General features: G+C 30.6%; 3 protein-coding genes across 8 annotated transcripts; all 3 read right to left on the bottom strand.

Annotated features, from left to right (window-relative positions):
• Nucleotides 1-282: 282 nt before the first annotated feature.
• LOC112694200 (probable vesicular glutamate transporter eat-4) lies at nt 283-6,288 on the bottom strand. Of its 4 annotated transcripts, XM_025569601.1 has the most exons (10): nt 5,955-5,988; nt 5,560-5,612; nt 5,057-5,138; nt 3,977-4,080; nt 3,765-3,888; nt 3,453-3,627; nt 1,557-1,771; nt 1,204-1,450; nt 803-930; nt 284-728 (listed from the first exon to the last, which is right to left on the bottom strand). In XM_025569601.1, the coding sequence occupies exons 3-10, from the start codon at nt 5,081-5,083 to the stop codon at nt 570-572; spliced, it is 1,179 nt and encodes a 392-aa protein (XP_025425386.1). In that variant the 5' UTR covers nt 5,084-5,138; nt 5,560-5,612; nt 5,955-5,988; the 3' UTR covers nt 284-569. The 4 variants fall into 4 exon arrangements, with proteins under 4 accessions (XP_025425384.1, XP_025425385.1, XP_025425386.1 ...); XM_025569599.1 differs by lacking the exon at nt 5,057-5,138 and having other exon boundaries at nt 283-728; nt 5,955-6,288; XM_025569600.1 differs by lacking the exon at nt 5,057-5,138 and having other exon boundaries at nt 283-728; nt 1,204-1,444; nt 5,955-6,288.
• Nucleotides 6,289-9,074: 2,786 nt separating this feature from the next.
• On the bottom strand, nt 9,075-16,385 carry LOC112694158 (zinc finger protein on ecdysone puffs-like). 3 transcript variants are annotated; one of them, XM_025569547.1, is made up of 9 exons: nt 16,181-16,385; nt 14,752-15,067; nt 14,607-14,675; nt 14,076-14,179; nt 11,196-11,235; nt 11,031-11,108; nt 10,688-10,939; nt 9,898-10,539; nt 9,075-9,575 (listed from the first exon to the last, which is right to left on the bottom strand). In XM_025569547.1, exons 2-9 carry the CDS (start codon nt 15,061-15,063, stop codon nt 9,162-9,164), a joined length of 1,911 nt encoding a protein of 636 aa, XP_025425332.1. In that variant the 5' UTR covers nt 15,064-15,067; nt 16,181-16,385; the 3' UTR covers nt 9,075-9,161. The 3 variants fall into 3 exon arrangements, with proteins under 3 accessions (XP_025425332.1, XP_025425334.1, XP_025425333.1); XM_025569549.1 differs by lacking the exon at nt 16,181-16,385 and adding an exon at nt 15,924-16,087 and having other exon boundaries at nt 9,162-9,575; XM_025569548.1 differs by lacking the exon at nt 16,181-16,385 and adding an exon at nt 15,171-15,415 and having other exon boundaries at nt 9,162-9,575.
• A 1,000-nt stretch (nt 16,386-17,385) lies between these two features.
• On the bottom strand, nt 17,386-19,427 carry LOC112694178 (tigger transposable element-derived protein 1-like). Its single transcript, XM_025569569.1, has 2 exons — nt 17,841-19,427; nt 17,386-17,421 (listed from the first exon to the last, which is right to left on the bottom strand). Exons 1-2 carry the CDS (start codon nt 19,425-19,427, stop codon nt 17,386-17,388), a joined length of 1,623 nt encoding a protein of 540 aa, XP_025425354.1.
• Nucleotides 19,428-22,009: the final 2,582 nt, after the last annotated feature.

The raw sequence follows: 22,009 nt of genomic DNA, 5'->3' as shown, positions 1-22,009 counted from the left end.
AAACACAACTGTTATCATGCTCTAAAAAATGACTAAAAATGTACACTGTAGAGTAAAATTGAGCTATCACAGCTATCACACTAACACGTAATACTAACATAACACCACAATATCAATTGTGTACGATGCGAATTATAATTCCATACAATTATATAGGTCACATATGGTAATATATCATGTATACGATGTGTGATTGTACATTATCGATTATATATGATATTATGAACTTGATTCATCTAAATTTTACACGAAAAATAGAAGAAAAAAAATGTATTAAAACGTTTTATATAATTTATTACTATTGGTGTACATTCGGTGAATTACTTACCGTTCCGAGTTATATATGTATATATTTTTAGTTTATTTATAAAAATAATTAAAATCTATGCATACATTTGCACAATAAGTAAATTTTTTTGACAATACGAGTAACAAATGAAATCGAAATGAAAACGTAAAAGAGGAGGCAACAGAAGAATCCTGTACATGAGAAAACGTATGACCACAACAATATTATAACATTATTATGTAACATTATACAAGATACATTTGAAGTTAATTTTTTACTATTATACAAAAAGATTGTTCCACCGGTGTCTGGATGACGACATTCCGTTATTAGTTGTGGCCCATGATTGTGACACGCCCGAAGCGTAAACGGCATAAAATATCGCTGCTGCGATGTACGCGATGGACACGAGGGCACTGATTTCATATGCATGCAGTATCTGTATGAAAAATTCGGATTCGAGTTTTAAAAACGTGTTACGATGTAATGAGATCTCATGTTCCGTGCTCATACCTGTTCGTAAAGGTTCACGTGAAAGAATGTGGCGAAAAAAAGGTGGCAAATATGCTTGACGGTTTCCATAAATCCGATCAGCAAGCTGGCATACCTCGGTGAAATATCCAAATGGTTAACAACGAATCCTATATTATTACGTGCAGATATATAATTATGTGTGTATAATTCGATGAGAGAGAAGGACTGAGACAACAGGGATTTATCGGAAAATGTGGGAAACGGATAGGGCGGTTTTGGTCGGATAGGACAAGCTTAAATTTTTGCAATGTCCCATTTTATATCTTTCTCTTTCTCCCTATCATTCTTGATTTTCTTGATCGATCCAATGATCGACCATAGTTTAATATGACTCTAACGTAGTACGCGTGTTTCCACTGGCAATAAAAAATTCGGCTCACCGAAACAGTAGAGAACTCCGATTGCGTTGTATACGTCCACAAACCAGTTGAAATGCTTCTCTACGTCATAAGGGAACGAGAGATACAAAAGATGGAAAGCAGCACGTGAACTGAAAAACAGACAGCTCCAAAATTTTCTGACGCACGCGGTGGAAAAGCAATTGATTTCCGGAAAGAGTTCGACAAGGAAAACGACGAACAGTATCGAAACGCTAATTAGAACATTGACGCTCCGTCCTTTCTGTTGCTGTGCAAATACACACTATTAATAATATGTTACATACATTTTATAATAAAATCGTGTTAAAATTGTATCCATTCACGATTCGGTTAGTACAGACTTAGGTACTTACGATTTGAGTCGAAATTAAAAACATATAATCAAACGAATAACCCAAAGCTTCGCAGATGTTTGCCACTACAATGGCATGGACAGGCTTCGAGGAGCATATCGACTTCCAAGGGATGTTCAAGAGCTTTTGTGTTGCCGACAAATGGTGTGCTCTTGTATTTGTTTTGCGAACCACGTACACCCATAGAATACCCGACCACAACAACCCGATTGCTCCTAAATATATGAATATATAAAGTGTGTTGGGTAGTTTAGGCTTTTATAATACAAGTTCAGACCCATGAACATATGCTGATTAAAAACTTTAAGTTATTAGTAGGGCTCGGATTTCAATGCAAAATGCATTTTTTTTTGGACAATCTTATTCAAAGTACATAATTTTTATGTAACATATATTTCAAAACCAAAACTTTAATTTTGTAAAAATATTATATAATATACCCATATAGACGATATTTTTACATATTACAAATTTTAAATATAAAGAACAATTTTTTAAAGGGATCTTCTACCCAATCAATATTGACACGTTGAAAACTTATGTACAGTAGTTGGAGTATACTGCTGTGAATATTTTAAATTTATTAAAATAGTTATCAGTAAATTTAAAGAAAATAATGCCATAGCCATCAAAAAAGCGAAATATTTAGTGGCAGCCAAAGAAATGTAATCAAATTTAATATTTATAAAAGCTAACCGTGGAAATATACTAAGCTATATAACTTCTAAAGTTATACCTTTAGTTGGGATAATTGGTGTCGTAATTTATACCAAAACTTGTGATTCAAGTAATTATGAAAAAGCAATAAAGAAAAAATTTGAAAATATCTTAGAAAATAATTGTGGTTATACTATAATGGAAACAATTTCAAACATTTTAGAAGAAAAATAAATCTCTCTAACATACATATCAGAAGAATTAACACCAAACGATATTTACCACTTCAAATATACTTCTCAGTCAATACCATCGTCGCCAGTCACAAATCAACATTTTCAATTTTCAGTTTTTTTTTTTAGTAAAATTATATATTATCTAATAATCTATTAATATTTATTAGTCTAATAATAGAATAAATTTAAAATAAATATATTTGTCGTTTTTTAAGTGCATTTTTGGCTGTTTTTTAGTGTATTTTTATTAGATTTTTAATGTATTTAAATCCGAGCCCTAGTTATTAATTATCGAGTACTATAATTATTCAGTTAGTTGACTTTTAGGGCATGAGTAAAATGTCAACTAAACTTAATGGAAAAAAAAGAAAGGAAAATGAAGTGCAGTACATTTTGACCAGTTTACTAAACATCTATCAAAACCAGCGGCAGATTGGCCTACCGGGATACCGGGAAAGTTCCCGGTGGGCCAGTTATAAAAATAATGTATTTAAGTATATTGTATTTAATTGTAAGATTGTGATAAAAACCTAGTGTAAACGTGATGTAAACAGTTCTACAAGCATTTAATCCATGAATAAAGGAGACTTTTATGGAAAATTATTATTATTGGATGGCGGGCCGATCATGCGGTAATTTCCCGGGCCGAAATGTTTAGCCGATCCGTCGCTGATCAAAACGTTCACTTTATATATTTATAATAAACATCATATGTACACATACTACATATACTTACTTATACTTATTATAAATACTTCAACTTCTTATTATATTTAAACATTTTTATTTTTCACTTATAATATATTGAAATTAACTTAGAAAAAAATCTTAATCATAACAATATTGATATTTCAAACTACCCAAATTGTTACATATAATTATACATGGCCATCTGTTACGTTTAAAAATTGTTGAAAAACTAATAATTTAATTATTGTATCCTTTTTCGTAGATTAGATTTGCACAATAATTTGTGTGCACTGTGCGTGTGCGTTTCACTCACCTATCGCGTAACTCAGATATTTCAGGTCGTTCACGGTTTCCAAGTCGAAAAAATAACTATAACTGTTTTGATATAGCGCATAGTACAGAACTATTGGAACATGACGTATTGACCGTCTCCCGAGCGGCAGCGGCCACGTTGTCCAGATGCCGTGGAACGCCGGAAGTGCCATGGCCTATTTGGGATGGGCAACGACCAAATAATTGTAATATTCCGCCATATTTATACACTTATTTATACGAATAGGTATACAACGTTTTGGGGGGAAGAAAAATAAAATATAAAAAAAACGAGGACCGGTTGATTTCTTACAATGGTCATGAACTGACATAAAATAATCACAGAAAATGAATCGAAAACGATATGACTCGTATCGGCAATCGTCAGTCCCAACAAATGAGTGACGGACGACAGGGCGACAGAAACGGCGAACATACTGAAAACGATGGAGACAAATAATGATATTATTTTACCTACGCACGTTGCAGTTTACTAAATATTGATATTACCGTAAATCTAATTACTTGTGAGCTGGATATATGCAAGCCAAAATACCACTAGTCATACTGGCTACGGTAGATGCGAATCCAATCATGAACAGAATCACCCAATGGTTATTGATCTCCGCCTAGAAATTAAAAACACAAAGAAAAAACACATTATATTTTTTTAGAAGATTCACGTTTGATAATGCCATACTACAGAATATTACACCTGGTATGAATGACAATTTCCTTTTTTCATTGGAATACATCTATAAGTACAATATCTTGATAAATATTTTTAACCTTACTAATAGCCTATTGCAATTTGCAGTCGTTTTGGTAAATGTATACATAAATTATGGTATTTGTTTGTACGTTTTGTAACAAGTCGTACGAATAATTGTGTTTTTAATTTTTTTTTTTTTTTTTGTTAATAAATAGAGAGCGTACAAACATCGATAGTAAAAAATATCATTGCGATCGCATTCTGGATCAGTAAAGATTTGATCTATTACTCTGAGGGTTGTTCAATTTGTATTTAAGTATACAACGTACAATATTCTAGTTATTTTAAATTATTTTCTATTGTTTTTTCTTCTTTTTTTTGTCTTTGAACTATTGTACAATGTTATTGTTTCCGTGATGTTATATGTTTGGTTAAAATATTATTATAACTATTGTTGTTTTTTAGGTGGGTTAAAATAATGCAAAGTTAGTCCGTCTAAACATGTTATATAAAGAAGAACTGACAAATATCATATGACGGTTGTTGACCCTCTTAAGAGTGCTTGCAGAAGGAGCAGGATGGGCCATGCCTCCCTTCGCTGTTCTGGCTATTGTTTTCATAGGATATATTTTTATTAATATTTTTAGTATCTATATTTTTACTGATTAGGAATTGAAATTAAAACAAATCGATAATAGTGATTATAATTTGCATAGATAAAAAAAAATCTTTTATTATCTATTATATTGTAATGCACGGACGATTAGTAGTTGAGAATACGATACATCTATTACATGTTGCGTTGAAAGGTTTTTTAGGTTTATATTATAATATTATATTTTATTTTTACTACCTAAATTATTAATAATGTTTTATACTTTGTATTAACTCACTAAAAAAAACTTAAAATATGGCTTCATAGTTCTGTTACTGAAAACCACTTGAATGGGTTGGCATTGTTGAATATTTACAAAACTATTGCACAAAATAAAAAAAAAAGAAAAACAATAAAATTATTTACTATGAAGCATACACTTTTTATTTAATGTCTAATAATTTTATAAAATGAATTGATTAATACAATGTTATTAATAATTAAGTGACTTATGAGTTATAAAATGTGATTTCGGTGCTCTCACAGTTATATATAATATATTATATTATATATTGTAATATATTTTATATTTATGTACATATATAAATATATATATTATGTGTTGCCCTTGACCCCCCCCCCCCCAGATGAAATGTCCGTGGGTGCAGTTGGACCACCTATTTTACTCTAAATAGAAACTATTTTATAACATCACATAGCGTTTGAAAATATAAAATACTAAATCATTTTATACGTACAATAAACTCATAATATTTTATGTAACTGATTTAATTCACTTACTCGATCGGTCCATAAGGTCCAAAACCTATATTGTTCCATGCATACAACTAAGCCTACGACAAAATGAATGTTAAAAATTTGTTGCAACGCTTGTTGAATTCTAAATAAGATTTCACAAAAACGAAATAAAATGCAATTTAGTGTGGTTCGCGTTGATCTTGATCAGCATTCTGAGAGATGCGAAAAAAAAGGAAAGTAAGAAAGGAGTCTATAAGAACGGCGGTAATACTCATTGGAATTCACTACTAAATAATATATAAGACGAAAGTGAAAAATCATGTGCCTAGTCAATTTTCACTGGACCTAGCCACGCTACAGTATACTCGAAAAGTCACTGAATTGCGTTTAATCTTCGTAAGCATTATACGTTTTAACATAGCGTATATAATATGTACCGACGAACGAAATGAAAGCTACCGCGTATGACCCGTTCCAGTAAGTCAATTTGAAACGGATGCATCCGTCTCTAACACCGGACAAAAACGAGGTTTCGGACGACGAACACCATATTTTGTCTGACGTGGGAGAACGTCCGCTGGCCGGACTTCCGTCATCGTGTCTCGTCGACATATGATTTTTATAGATGTGGCAGAGGACGGCTAGTGGTGCGCACAGAAACGACACGCGAACACTGAACGAGGTAAGTACGGTCGCGTCCGTATTTTAAAAGATTACGTTTGAGCAAACAAATCTATTACACTCGTTTGAATCGAACGGAATAAAAAATACGGCCACGTAGATGAGGAGAAACGGAAATAATGTAAAAATTATAAAATGTATAATACTAATATTGACACAGTTGCGCGGCGAGCATATGCGACCCTAATTATTAATATCTTTACTATCCTCTCTTTCTCTCTCATTCTCTTCCGTCGTCATAATGATAATAATCAGAGTCCACAATTTGCAATGTGTTTCACTATACACTAAATTTGTAATAAATGTTAACAGCCTAAGAAGTAATCTCCAGTTAAAGATGGTCCTTATATCTTCTAAAAATTGAAAATTTTGTAATACTCAAAATAGTAGATATCATTATGGGCCTTGATACCAATATATTAAAAAACTGAAAATTAATAATTTACGATGCACACTGCAAGTTAAAACGAGCCACACGATTGTCTATAGTTGTATAGATTCTGAACGATAAACGTATAGCTTTATTATAATGATATTTAACTAAATTTTTTAAACATTTTAGACAAAAAGCTAACGCTGTAGTGACAGATTTGAACTAGTGTTGGGCATGAAATCTGATTATTTGAATTATCCAGATATCCAAATATTCAAATCTGGATAATCCTGATTTAAAGAATTGTTTTTCTGGTATGACTATTGATTATTTTTAATTGATTGAAATGAAAGTTTAAGAACGAGTTCAAATTAAATGTTGAAGAAATTAAATTTATAAGACATTATTATACACGGATCATTCGACCGCAAAATCGAGTTAGATATCCGAATTAACTGCGAAATCCGGATATCTAAAATCAGGATTTTTAAAAGCCTAATGTACCCATCAGTTCATATTATTAACTACATGATAAGCAACCAACGTGTTCATAAAAGCTGACTATAATAATCGACCGAGCAACCCCATTTTGTACGAATAACAGCAGAGATAAAAACAAGTTGTACAACTATCGCCGTGAAATTATTTATTTTCTCTTACCCTACTACCGATGAGAATTTCCACGTTTGACGCACGTACAAGTTTGGCTGCAATGAATTGTTACGTCCTATAAATGAACATTTTTAATTAGGACAAAAATTGCACGGAATCCGGAATGATTTGTAAATAATAATATCATAAAAACTATAGTTAAAAAATAGCTGTCCAATTCAACGGATCAAGGTCGTTTTCGGTGAAAAAGTAAATTCCAATGGTGTGAGAAAAAAATACTAAAAATCGTTATCATACGCTAACGGTTCGGTCCGAGTGAAACTTACGAATCACATAGAATCCGTCCGCGATCATCAGATTTGTGATGGCCGGAAAACAGTGCGACACTAAGTCCTGGGGAAGTACAAGTGCTTATTTTTTGGATTGGTGAGGGCGGAATAATCTTATTCAACATGATTAAGGCTTAAATGATGTGCAATCAAGCGCATAGAGCTACAGTACAAGTATCAAGTACATAGGGTTAATCGTACATCTTAATTCGCGGTTACAATTTTCTTTTTTTTGACTGGAGGGGCGATCATTCTTTCCGATCTCAAAATAAATTACTTGCCTGCTTCACTCGCCTAAGGTTGATCAGCCGTAAGATATTTAAGTTAACCCAAAAGAAGTAATTGATAATTTAGTAAAACTATCAAGACAATAAGTTTAAATTAAAATTAAAAAATAAATAAATATTGTAAAACTTTGAAAAATGCCATTTTTTTTTTTTATATAAATGTAACTAATAGCCCATTTTCATATTAAACTATCTCCCTCCATGAAACAATTCTACGTACACTACTGTACTTTGTCACTGGTTGAAGGTAACATTTAGTTAAATCTTATAAATGTAATGTCTACTAATAACCAAAAGCAAAGACCAAAAATAATCAGAGGTATTATTATTTGTTTATAATTGTATATAAATATATATGTATGTATACATATGTATATATACATACATATAAATACAGTATAAAAGTACAATTCCCTTAAAAACTGTTTAATTGGCTAACAGTTTAGTGAGTAAAAAAAAAATGTAGCTAAGGTTATGACAATTAGGATATAAATTAAATTATACAAAAAAATTAATTATATATTTACTAATAAGTGAAATACACTCGTTTTACTCGTTAATGTAGATTATTATTAAACATGCATTATAACACACCAGTATTTACGGTTAATACCTAGTTAAAATATACAAAATAAAGTGTTTTAATTATTATTATGTTATTAAAGGTAAAATATTTTTTGTCCAATGCAACAGTTTTTTGAAACACATAAAATAATATATTAATCTAATACAAGTTACTAAATTTGAACTAGAACTAAAAATTAGGTCATAATATATTATATAATATTAAATTATGAACAATATTTTTATATTGTGACAAAAATCAAATCAATTAAATATGAATATATATTGTATTTTATTATTATAAAACTTATAAGTGATGACACTATTTATCTATTTTAAATTACATACTTGTAAATTTTAGCGAATAATATAATTTTAGTTTATGACTTAATTATTTTATAAAATAATTATTTTACTATATATAAATATATATATATATAAAATTAAATAAACTAGAATACTAGATTTGTAAAATTGTCAATTCCAAATAATACACATTATATAGATTTTTAATTCTGGGTATATAGTTGTAATGAAGATATAGTATTGAATTTTTGAAGGCTAAATTTAATGGTAAAATAATGTATACCACCAAATATTACTAATCTGAAAGTATATTGATAACGTTAACTATTAAAATTATTATTAATTGTCTAATGATATTTTAAATACACATAAACGATGTATTTATCAATAAATAAATAAAACAGCTGAAAAATTATGGGATACTCTAATTAATAGTGATAATGAAAATGTATAGAATCTTGTTGAAATTCACAAGTTATAAATTTAGTGATCTTAACGACTTGATCTTCCTCTTCTAGCTACTCCACGTCCACGACCACCTCCTCTACCACGTGTTGGAGTAGTTTTAGTTGCGGAAGTAGGAGATTGAGTTTCTTTAGCCGGTTCTGGATCTGCAACTTCTGTTTCTTCAGCTTGAACTGCAACCTCATCATCAGCCACATCAATTACAGGTATATCAACTTTAATCTCTTGAACATCCTCATCCTCATTATCATTATCTGCTTCATTTACAGTTTCTGATTCTTCTGTACCATTTTGTTCAGCTACAGGTTTATTATTTTCTGGTTCGTTCAAACACACTCTTTTCTCAGGCTGTTCACCTTCAGTGTTCTCTGTGTTCACATCATCATTACCATTTTCTTTTTTGTCTTCTTTCATTTTACGCTTACGATTGTTTATTTTAGCCTAGAACAGAAAATTTGAATAACATGAGAAAACTAAAACTTAAAAATTATTATTTGAACTATTTAGATGTAATTTTCATTTGCACTAATAGCTAAAGTACCAAAACTTTATTTTCATTTTCTATGACTATTATACCAAGAAAATTCTACTTTTATAGTCATTAAAATAAAATGGTTCCCTCTTGGAGAAGTTATCCTGCATGAAGAAAACTACAAATGCCTTGAATTTAAAATAGTTTATAGTAATACTATGAAATTTAAATTATTAAGTGCAATACATACATTTTATAAATTAAGTAAAAATATAAATGTATTATACTCACATGTAATTTTGTAATAGAAGTTAAGTTAATATAATGTGAAGCTGTCTGACAATGCAACTCAGCTTCTTCATCATTCTTCATAAACATTGCACATATACGACACACGTGCCCTTCGGTTTTTACAACAAGTTCACGACCAACCACATTAGCAGGATTATATTTTTCCTCTTTTTCCTTCTTAACCACTGTTGTTTCTTCTGTTGTAGAAACATTGGTAGTAATATCTTCTTTCCCAGCAGTAGTCTCATCTTTAACATCATTTTCTTCTTTATCATTAGTTTGTTTTTCTTCTTTGTCAACTTCATTGTCAGTTTCCATTTTTGTATCTTCATTATCTCCAGTTTCTTTAGTAATAGCTTGTTCATCTTTGTCATCATCATCTTCTTCTTCTTTTATTTCTTTATCATTAAGCATATCTGGTTTTGATGCTACAGGTATTACTTCAGCTGGTTCTGAATCTTCAATAACAATGACATCAAGCAATTCAAATTCATCGTCTTTAAGATCAGGATTGAATTGACGTCGCTGTTCTCCTACTTTACGCAAATGATCTGCAGACAATTTATGATCATCCCATTCCAAACGAGTATGGAACAATGTATCACACATTTTGCATTCCGGATGAAGAAATTGTTTCAATTTCTATATAAATTAAAAATATATAATTATTGATATAAAATAATAATATTATCAATCATTGAACTACACATTGGATTAAAATTTAAATTAGCAAGAAAAGTACAAAAGTAAATAGTATCATTTTGACAAAATATACTTGGCTATAACTTACACGATGACGATCACTCTTACGATGTCCAGTCAATGGTCCATAAAAATTGATATTGCACATAGGGCAGTAGTTACGGAACAATGGTTTTGCTTTGCCCTTATTTTGAGCTTGCATGCGTTCTAGATCAATTTCTCTTTGATTTTCAGCAGCTTTTATTTGATGACGCATTAACTCAACTTGCATTTTGTATCCTTCATCCAAGTATGTCATCATTAATTCATGTGGACGACCACGGACATGTTTTTCAAATGACTAAAATATAATTATTTCAGTTAATGTTTTTAGGTATATATGATAAATAAGCCAATATTATAACATTAAAATAATATTTCATGTCACTTACAGCACCATCCCACATGTGCTTTTGACAAACGTGACAAAATAACACAGCAGTTGGAATACCATCATAATCCACATGTTCCTATGAAGTAAAGTAATATAATCGTATTAAATATTTGAATTTTTTTAATCAAATACGAGTATATTATAATGTATATATTTTATTTACTTGTTCAGCTGTATCTTTCTTGACACCATTTGTTTCCTTACTAAAATGTTATAAAAATTAAAATAATATTAATAACATTTTCTAAAACAAAATATTATACAAATTTAAAAAATTTTAAGAATCCTAATTGAAAAAACAATAATTTAAAAAATAAAAACATTTGTAAATTAAATAAGCAATTAGTTCCTACATTTTTGGCAATTTCAGTTTCAATAGATATTATACAATTGTTTACTCCGTAAATAGATATAATAAAACTATTCCAAACATTTTAGAAATCCTAAATATTAATATTAATCAATTTAGATATTTATAAAAATTAAGTACAGTAGAATACAATTCCATGTACACTTCTAACCACACAATTCATTAACATTAGTAAAAAATTTTTAGAAACATGGTACAGAATACCTTCATTTTTTCTAAATAATATTTAATAATTTATAATTTTAATAATATCTAGTAATAAAAGTAATTAAAAGAAATATATCATAGTAATTATAATTCTCGTACTAAAAAAATTACAAAAATTTTATTTTGATTATGTATTGTTTTTTTATTGAAAATATGTGATAATTTTTAATACCTATCACAGGGCAATAATTAATCACTACAGATTATATTAATAATAAAATAAGAAGAAAAACATTATTTTGTAAGTATAATAAATATTTAAATTAGTGATGGGTGGAATCCTGATTTTTAAATCGAACTGAACTTGAACCGAAATTTAAATTATTTTTTCGAACTCCAACTGAACCGAACTTTCATATTTTCTATCGAACCAAACCTATTATGATTTTAAGTCGAACAGGAACTCAATATTATTTATCATATACATTGTACCTACCTACAAATTAAATCAACTATAATTATTAATTACTATTGTATTATTAACAATTTATTTACATTTTGATAATTTCTTATTATTATTATTTTTCAAAACCAGTATTGTGCTCTCTCGTGTTGTCTTGTAGCTTATAAAATATTCATTGAATATTGAGTATTAAATATAATATGACAATACAATCAGTACATTTTAATAATATATAAAAAAAGTAGAAATAATAACAAAAATTCACAAATATAGAATGATAAGTAGAATTTATAATGCAAGACGTAAGTTGTAAACATGTTTTTATTAACAGCACAACAGTCGCGGTATCGGAATATTACCATGAATTTACCCAAAATAGATTTTAACCTCTATGATAAATATGATAAAAACAAAAATAGCTAATTTATGAATGTAGATACACTGCCTCTATTGAAGATAAACTTATTAATGTTTTAGTCGGCGGAGGGTGAATGTGTAACATGCGACTGGAAAAATAACATTATTATAATAATAGCATTACTATAAATAATGCATAACGTGTCCCTTACAGATTAACACTTTCTATCGCCAATAGTCCAATTATTTCTAAATAATCATTATCAATTTTTATTTTACAAAAATAAATTGAAGAATTGTACAATTCAATTCAAATCGTGGCCAGTAAGTCTGGTTCAACAAATAACTTCAAGCACGATTTTCGAACAATAAAAGATGCTTGATATTTCAGTTCGATTTTTTTCATGCAGAGTTCGAATTTCGAACCGAACCCTTGATGTTCGGATTCGAGATTCGAACAGTTCGATCCATCAATAATTTAAATATATTAATATAAAGACATGGACATTTAATATATAAATAAATTTCAATAAGTAAACCATACTTATTTCTGTATATTTGAAACTTTTAATATTAATATTTTATTATTAAGTTAAGTTATTAAATTGAATTACAATAAACCATTAACAAAATGATATAACGTATAATAATATTATTATATATAATATATTGTATAAATATAATTAGATTTAATTTACATAAATTATAGATGTATAGAAAATATTTAATTAAATCAATTAAAAAAACCTATTACAGAACAATTAGATAAATATTTTTTTATTTAACCAATACAATACATGGATAGCCAAATTATGTATCTTCCTGATAGGCAAATTACACTAATCTGGGCAAAATAAATGTTAAAACCTTATAAAACCTTAGACATTATTAAAAAAAAAATCTAAATTTAAGATAAAATCATTATTTTTCAATTTTATTGTTTAATACAAATAACTTGAAGTTATAAACATATATTTTTAAAGTACTATGGAAGTTCAAAGATAAATTTTGATTGATATTAACTTGGTAAACTATTTTTAAGTATAAAAATATCTGAATTCTCAAATGAATGTAATAGTAGAAAAAAAAAAAAAATATATTTTAATCCATAGAATTTAAGTAAAATATTTTATAAAAAATATAACTACCACTTTAATAGTACATATTAATTTTATTTAAATAAAAGTGATGATAAGAAAATAAAATGATTTTGTCTTATAAATTAAAGTTTGATTAAATTAAATATTTTTTAAAAATTACTGTTTATTAAATTCTGCACTTAAAAAGTAAGATATAATTTAAATTACTTCATAGTAAATATAATTAATTAATACCTAAAATAAATAGTTACAAACCAATGTACCTTATAAATAAATACATTAAATACTTACTTGATGCACTTTATAATAAAGGGATTATATTTACAATTATTATAAAATAGGTTTATGAATTAGTTATTCATATTTATTAAGAAAAAAAAATTATGTAAAAAGAAGAAAAATAACAAATCATAAGGGTTAAAATAGTAAACAAATAATAAATCCTACTTCTTCTTATATTTCAATAAAATGGAATGGAATATATGGGCGGATAAAATAATTTAACTGAAGAGGTTGCCAAATGCTTGTAAAAATAGCAGCGAAGATATATATAAATATATATTTATATAAATCCGGAATAATAGATTTTATGAAATGAATCCTTACCTCTTGTCATTTTTATCCGCTTCAGGTTTAGAATCCTTTTTCTTATCGTCCTTTTTTGGAGGAGGTCTACGATTGCGATTATCAGGCCTGCGCCGGTTTTGGTTCTGGCGGTTATCAAACAACCGATCAATTATTGTGCCAGGAACAGAGAGATTCGATAGAGCACAACAAATGAAAAACAAACTCAGATGAGATTATGAAATTTGTTCGATAATTCGATTGCCAGCAAAACGAATCAGCCAGCTCCAGAATTCTAATTGCCAACGGCAACAGGCCAAACTCAGATTAGCTAAAACGCTCAGCAATATATAATTGGCAAATCGAAACCATTATTATAGAAAATTTAGATATACTATAAATATTTTTACATAAGTACTGTACAAAAACCTAGTTTGAATAATTCCCTAAAATTTACTATTAGGAATATTTTACAACCTATTCAATTTTTTTTTCTTTAAATTTGCTAAGTGTTTATAATTGTTTTTCGCTAGATCTTAAGTAATATAAATTTGAAATAAAACCTAGTTATACCTTAAACGATTCCTGTCTTCTTATCATTCCAGGATTTGGACCCCAATTTTGGCCACCTCCATATCCACCCTAGAATATTTTATTTATATTTATAATAGCAACAAATATAAATAATAACATAATAAATTATAGGTTTATTTTTTACCTGATTAGGAGCTAAAAGCTTTGATAAAAGATCGCTAGCAAGAGCCATTTGATTAGGATGAACATTGGGCATCATTCCACCTCCAGGAGAAACACCTGATTCCCAAGGGCTCATCTTTGGATTTCTACCATAATTATTGTAATTGTTGAAACGGCCGCCACCGCCACCACCAGCATTATAATTGCCACCGCCACCACCACTTCCATAGTTGCCAGGGCCACTGAAATTATTGCCTCCACTTTGACCATAGGAATTTCCATAGTTTCCACTATTTCCTCCTCCATAACCACCACTTCGACGATTATATGACATTTTTCTGTAAATAAATTTTATTTTTTTAATAATTAAATCTATTAGAAAAATATAATTAAGTCATTAAAAAAAATGTATGATTCAGACAGTAAAGTATTAAATCTCACAAGGGTAATTTAGACTTTTTCACAAATACAGTAATATTGTATGCTTGGATAGACAACTATATAACGGTCAGCTTATAATAGAGAAACCTTGATCGCAGTAAGCCAAATGACAATTGGACGAGTAAACACACTTGACCCTTGGAAGGTTTTACAAGTAGATTTGGTAAAATTTGATTATTACGAACAATTGAAACGCACACGTTTCTATACCAAAAAGAACGATTTTAGGCATGATAATGATAACACACACGAAGTGTTTTAAGTACAAATAATAATCTACTCGTCACGCTAAAAAAAATGAAAAAGTGAAAAAACGAAAACGAAAGAGTAAATAAATAAATCGATCAACTGCTATATCGGGAGAAAATAGTAAATAACGATGTACAATAAAATTACACAATTATACTACATAAAAGCGCGTTGACATAACGTGGCACGCGTCGGTCAGTGAGTCTAATGAACCCCCCTCCCACTGAACCGCTAACCCACCTATGCTAACTGCTGTGGAGAAACGACTATGAATTCAACGATTCGACCTAAGTAGCACATAGGTGAACTCACCTCCGTCCACCCGGGTGGAAAAGATTACTATCAGACAAGCAAGTTAGGGACGGCATTGAACCTATTACATGCCGGTAGCGGAACGAACGAGGCTTATTACTTTCCAACAAAATAGTGTTTAGATTGGCGCGAACAAGACAATCAAAACAACGATTGCGTTACATCGTAATAAATAAACGTAATTATAATGACCGTTTACGTTAGTTCGGAAACTGCGATCGCCTGAATGATAATAGACGATCGACCGGTGGCGAGACTTCGCGACGTCAAAATGTTTTACGACGAAACCACGAAACGGACGAAGAATTTCCCATTCCATCGACGAAATGGACGTCCACGAAAGAACGATAATGAAATGTGCAAGCCAACAACAATTACCAGCGGCCACGGTCGCCAACAGCGGTGACGACGACCGGGACCGCGAACGGCGTAGTTAACGTAATACTCACAGGTGTCCGTGGACTGTTGCGGCGAAGACGTTTGAACTTGGAACGTGCAAGACGAGGAACGGCTCTTCTCGCGCTTTACGGTCAACGGTTTGCGTTTAACGATGGTGAATGGAAACGGGCCAAACGAAACGGCACGACGAAAATTCGACTACGGGAAGCAAAGACGCACGTACGAGAACCGCAGCTAAAATGGTGGAAACCGACGCCGAAAGCAATAGCGGGACCGCGGCAGTGTGACCAACCGTTGTCGCGTGAGAAACCGTCGTCGCGGGAGAAACCGGCGCGCGCGGAACGCACACCGCCATCAACAGCGGTAAATAATAGTATAATATTCATTGTTATTCACCTCACCCGTTCCGGCACCGATCAATCTCATCTCATGCGTTGATCCACCGGTCGCCGCCGCCTTCGCACCTACTCCATCACGCCCGTCGAACTCCGCTCCCATCTCCATCACAACGGGGAAGGTGCGCATTTTCTGCGGTTCAAAAATCCGATGGTAGCGGTACGCCGCGCCGGCAACCACCTATTGCTATCGTTCTAGAAATGGGATTAATCGTACAACTAGGTGAACTATTCAGTCGTTTATTGTTCACTAAAATGAAAAACTTCATCGTTCATATGTATAATATATATTATGTATTATATCATTCATCGTTCTCCGTATCGACAGGGCTGTCCAAAGAGGAAGGGACAAAGGGACTATTTTTCCCCAGGCCCCATTGTTGGAATATTTTTTAGGGGGCCCCATAAAGTCTTGATGTATAATAATTAATAATTAAGCCTCGATTACACCAAGCAATTTTACACGCTGCGTGTCGGCAATTAAAGTCGCGCGTGTGTGAGCGACTTGTCCGATTACATTGAGCGATTAAATTATAAATAATACGAATAATATTCAATTATATTATGTAAGTATGTAATGCAGTACATGAATTTAAATGAACTTGATTGGTTAAGGTTTGAAAAAAATACGTTTGCAAGAATTTTGTTATTCTCAATGAGTATTTTGTTTATCATATCTTATTATTATGGTCGAAGGACCCCCAAATTAATTTAACCCTGGACCCAAAAAACCTTTGGACGGCCCCGACTATCGACGATACGAGAAACTAATCGTTCACATAAATGAACGATTCAGTGATTCAGTCGTTTCCAGTGGCGTAGATACAATTTTTTTCTGGAGGGAGGGTTTAAGAGTCAATTCATAATATTTTTGTAGCATATCTTAATACTACGTCCTACATAATAATACTAAATTTAAAATAGTATTATTATAAGTTCCGTATTTAATGAAAATTATTTTGTTACTCAATTTTTAATATAATTTTACTATACAGTAATCCCTCGTTATCCGCGGAGGTTAGGTTCCAGGAAAGTTGCGCGGATATCGAAACCGCGGATAACGAGACCATAAAGCAATGTAAAACGGGAAGTTAGGTTTTATTTACATACAATTTTTAATTTTTATTAGACATTTTTATTTATTTTTATTTTTATTACACAAAAAGGTTAATATGTTTTACAATTACATATTATGTATTTATTTTTTTAATATAATTTATTAATTATTTATACATACATACATAATATATTAGGAAGGATGAAAAAAATTTGTAATTGATGTTTGTTTCCTTTTGTTTTCTATGTCTTTGCGAACTTCTTCGTAAGGCACCAGCAATTCTTGGATTCCTCTTTTGAACTTTAATGCTCTTTCAGTGAGTGGATCCGTCATAAGAACTTGTTCAGTTAGTTGGTTTGCTAATGAAAAAATCTCTTTGATTGATTTAGAGGAGAAATCCGGCTTCACAGGTTCTTCTTCCTCTTCATCATCCTCCGATTGTTTTGGTTCGTTCGGGGTTTCGGTAATTTCTTCTAGATCCTCCAATGTAAGTTCCTGATCATAGTTAAACATCATTTCTTCTATGTCGTCTCTATTTACCTCATCAAAACCTTTTACGTTCCGAGCAATTTCTACGATTTGATTCACCGTGGTGTTCAGATTGTCAATTTTATCGCTTTTCAACACAACTTCTGGCCATAATTTTCGCCAACAAGCATTTATAGTCGAGGGCTGAACTTCATCCAGTGATTCTTTGATATTGACGAGACATTTAGCGATGTCATAATTTTTCCATCCTTGTGTAACTGTAAGTTCTGGATCTTCTTCTAAGTTTTTTAATAGACGTTGAAAAGTTCTTCGTACGTAATAGGCCTTAAACGCTGCAATCACCCCTTGGTCTAATGGTTGAAAAAGTGAGGTAGTGTTTGGAGGCATAAACATGACTTCAATGTCAGAATGTTGAAATTTTAATGAGGGGGGATGGCCAGGGGCATTGTCAATTAGCAATAAAGCTTTAAAAGGGAGATTTTTTAATTTTAGGTACATCTCCACTTGAGGAATAAAACAGTTTGTAAACCAATCACTAAAAATTTGTGCAGTGACCCAAGCTTTATTATTTGCTCTCCAAAACACTGGCAAGTGATTCATGTCTTTAGATTTGAAGGCTCGTGGTTTAAGTGATTTATAAACGACCATTGACTTTATCATGAAACCACAAGCATTAGCACAAAGCAATAAGGTGAGTCTGTCTTTAGCTGCCTTGAATCCCGGTGCTGTTTTTTCATTTTTTGATAAAAAAGTTCTTGATGGCATTCTTTTCCAAAAAAGACCTGTTTCGTCTGCATTGAATACCTGTTCGGGGGTGTAACCACCCTGTTCAATGACATTTTTTAACTCTATAGGAAAATTTTTAGCTGCTAAATGGTCTGCCGAGGCAGACTCGCCAACTAGTTTGACGTTGTGAAGGTTACACCGATTTTTGAATTTTTCAAACCAGCCTTTGCTTGCGAGGAACGACGAATTTTCGCTATCCCCCTTTGATGAACTTGTAAAATGTTGATGAAGTTGTTTAGCCTTTTCTCGTATAATTATAGAACTGAGAGGAACTTTTTTTTGGGTCTGGTCTTCAATCCAAATATTTAAGGCTTTTTCGGTCTTCTCTACCATAACATCACGCGTGATAAAACACGTTTTACTGGAAATAGGGGCACTTTCCATAACACTGCGTCGTATTGCCACTTCATTTTTTCTTATTTCTCGAACACTAGACTCGTTCATTTCGTACTTCCTAGCAAGTGACGCTACGGTATCACCACTTTTTATTTTATCCAAAATTTCAATTTTTTGCACAAGTGTCAAAACTTTTCTTCTCCTTTTCATTGAAATTTTAGGTTGAGAAGCCATTTAAAATGAAGTATGTATGGTACTGAATTAATTACAAATATAAATTAAATTAAATGTAGTAATATTTACATACAACCGTACACGTGTCACGCACTAATATCAACCAACAACTGAACAATTTTAAGATATAACAAATTAACCGTACATATTAAGGTATGTACATTATGTAGCTTATCTGTTATAATAGTATGGGTATAATAAAGATAAAATTTCATCGTATGTATAAATAAAATGTTATCGCCGACCCAACCGTGGATAATCGAAACCGCGGATTAAAAATCCGCGGATAACGAGGGATTACTGTAATATGTAAATATTAATAAATAATAATTTAATATCATTAAAAAAAAAAAATCTGGGGAGTGGAAACCCCTTACAATCCTCTCCCCCGTAACTACGCCTCTGGACGTTTCATCGTTCATATTATATAATATATTGTATAACGTAGTGTTTATATTGTGTTCTCCGTACATACGGGTATACAAAGGCGCCAGGTTTTAAAAAACTTAATGCGTACCTTGCCCGACCTTGGTATCATAGGCATAATGCACAATTTGGGGGATGGGGCTTAGCCCCTGGTCGATAAAAATGTCCCTATAAAATTAAAAAAAAGCATGGAATTGCTTTGGGGGCTAGATACAATTTAATCTTCAAAAATTTTAATTTTAGCTCTCCAAATTGCGCCTATTGGTGTTATGACTTTACTACTTAACTAAAAACTTTTTTTATCGATTTTATTAATATATATAAATATTAAATAATACAATATAATAATATTAACCATATTGTACACTGAAAAATGCAAATTCATCATTGATTAAAAAATATTATATTAATTAATAATCATACAACAAAATAAATGTGTACTAAATTAATAGCTTATTTATAAATAATAATTAGTAAAACAAAAAAATTAATTAAATTTGCCGGTTTACATAAAAAATGTGTTCTGACGTATTTTAGTTGAATTTATAAATGAGTTAGCTATTTGATCAATATCTTCATTACGCTTGACATGCAATAAAGCAATATCGTTAATACGATTTTGTGTCATTGTAAACCTTAAAAATGTTTTTAATCTTCGTAGAGCTGAAAAAGATCTTTCCGCAGTACAAGACGTTACTAGAACCGTAAAAATAATTTTTAGAAGTTTATTAAACTCTGTTAAAATACATCCAAGCGAATTACCCGATTTAAATATATCTATGGTATCTTGTGTACTGTTTATACTAATTTTTCTTGATTTTAAAATATCTAGAAACACATCTGTATACAATTGGAGTTTTTCTTGATTTAAATCAATCCCATATAAGGAACTAACATGTGTTACCAATTTTTCTTTACGAATTATAAATTTTTGAAGTTCGCATAAATGATTAATTACATTTTTTTGAAATCGGTTATTTAATAAGTATAATGTAACATCTAAAAGTTCGTAAAATGTAATTTTGTATTTTTCTCTAACTGTGAAAATGTATGCCCTTCTCTATAATCTTGAAGTAATTTCTTAGTTTTTTTTATTCTCAGTTCATTTGGCTTTTTCAGTTTTAGACTACTAGATTTTACTAAAACTTGTTCCCATAAGCCATCAAATCCAGTATCTCTTAGTTGTTGAATATATATGATAATGTTTTCAATTGTTCTTCTTGAAAACTTAAAGAAACTTGAAAACTTACAAATTAACTGCCAAGATGTAGCAAAAGAAATAAGATCTTTGAGCTTTGGCTGATCAATAAAGGGTAACAGTTCACATATTTTAACAAACGCATTAGATGATAAGCCATTTTTCTTGTATCATCGAACCTTTGAGGATCGAAACATTCTAAATCCGTATATAAAATCTGATAAGATAAAAATTGTACCTCTAAACTATTTAAAATAGTGTTCATTGTATAATTAAATATTTTTATACGTCATATCGTTCATCTGGTTTTGATATTTTTAAGAAAGTTTTGCTTGATTCTCCAATAACGTCATTGGTATAAATATAAAATAGGTAAGGGGGAGTTTTGGGTGTTCAAACAACCCCCTGAAACAGTTCGAGTTGTCATTGATTCTTTCAATTTTCTTAGCCAAAATGCTGAGATGAAATTTAACCTAATATTTATTACGGCTTCAAAAACTTTAACTAATGTTGGTGGCACAATGAGTGTACCAAGATTTTTAAAAAAAAAAAACAAATTAATGGAGACAATTATTAAGATTTTACGCCGGAAGAATAGTATAGAAAAGCACTTTTATACTATGTTTTGATCATCAATGACATATTTAAAGGGAGGGGATAGAGGGGGCGATCGCCCCAAGCTGCATTTTTTTTAGGGACGGCATCAGATTTTTACACATTCCATTTTATGTTAATGAACAATATAAATTGGTTAATTTTTTTTTTATCTAAGATAATATTCTAAGATTGGAAATATTTATGGGAGGGGGGGGGGGACAAAAATTATCGACGATAAACCTCTCCTTCAAAATGTAAATAAGTTACTTACGATCGAGAATGACCTATGAACGATTAAACAGTATGGCTATATTAAATATTGAATCAGACATCACAAAAAGTTTATAGTAAGATGGTATAA

Source organism: Sipha flava, unplaced genomic scaffold, assembly GCF_003268045.1.
Source record: "Sipha flava isolate LNK unplaced genomic scaffold, YSA_version1 124_pilon_pilon, whole genome shotgun sequence".
NCBI classification, from domain to species: domain Eukaryota; kingdom Metazoa; phylum Arthropoda; class Insecta; order Hemiptera; family Aphididae; genus Sipha; species Sipha flava.
The sequence above is the reverse complement of the archived record's forward strand: the minus strand, read 5'-3'. Positions and strand labels throughout refer to the sequence as shown.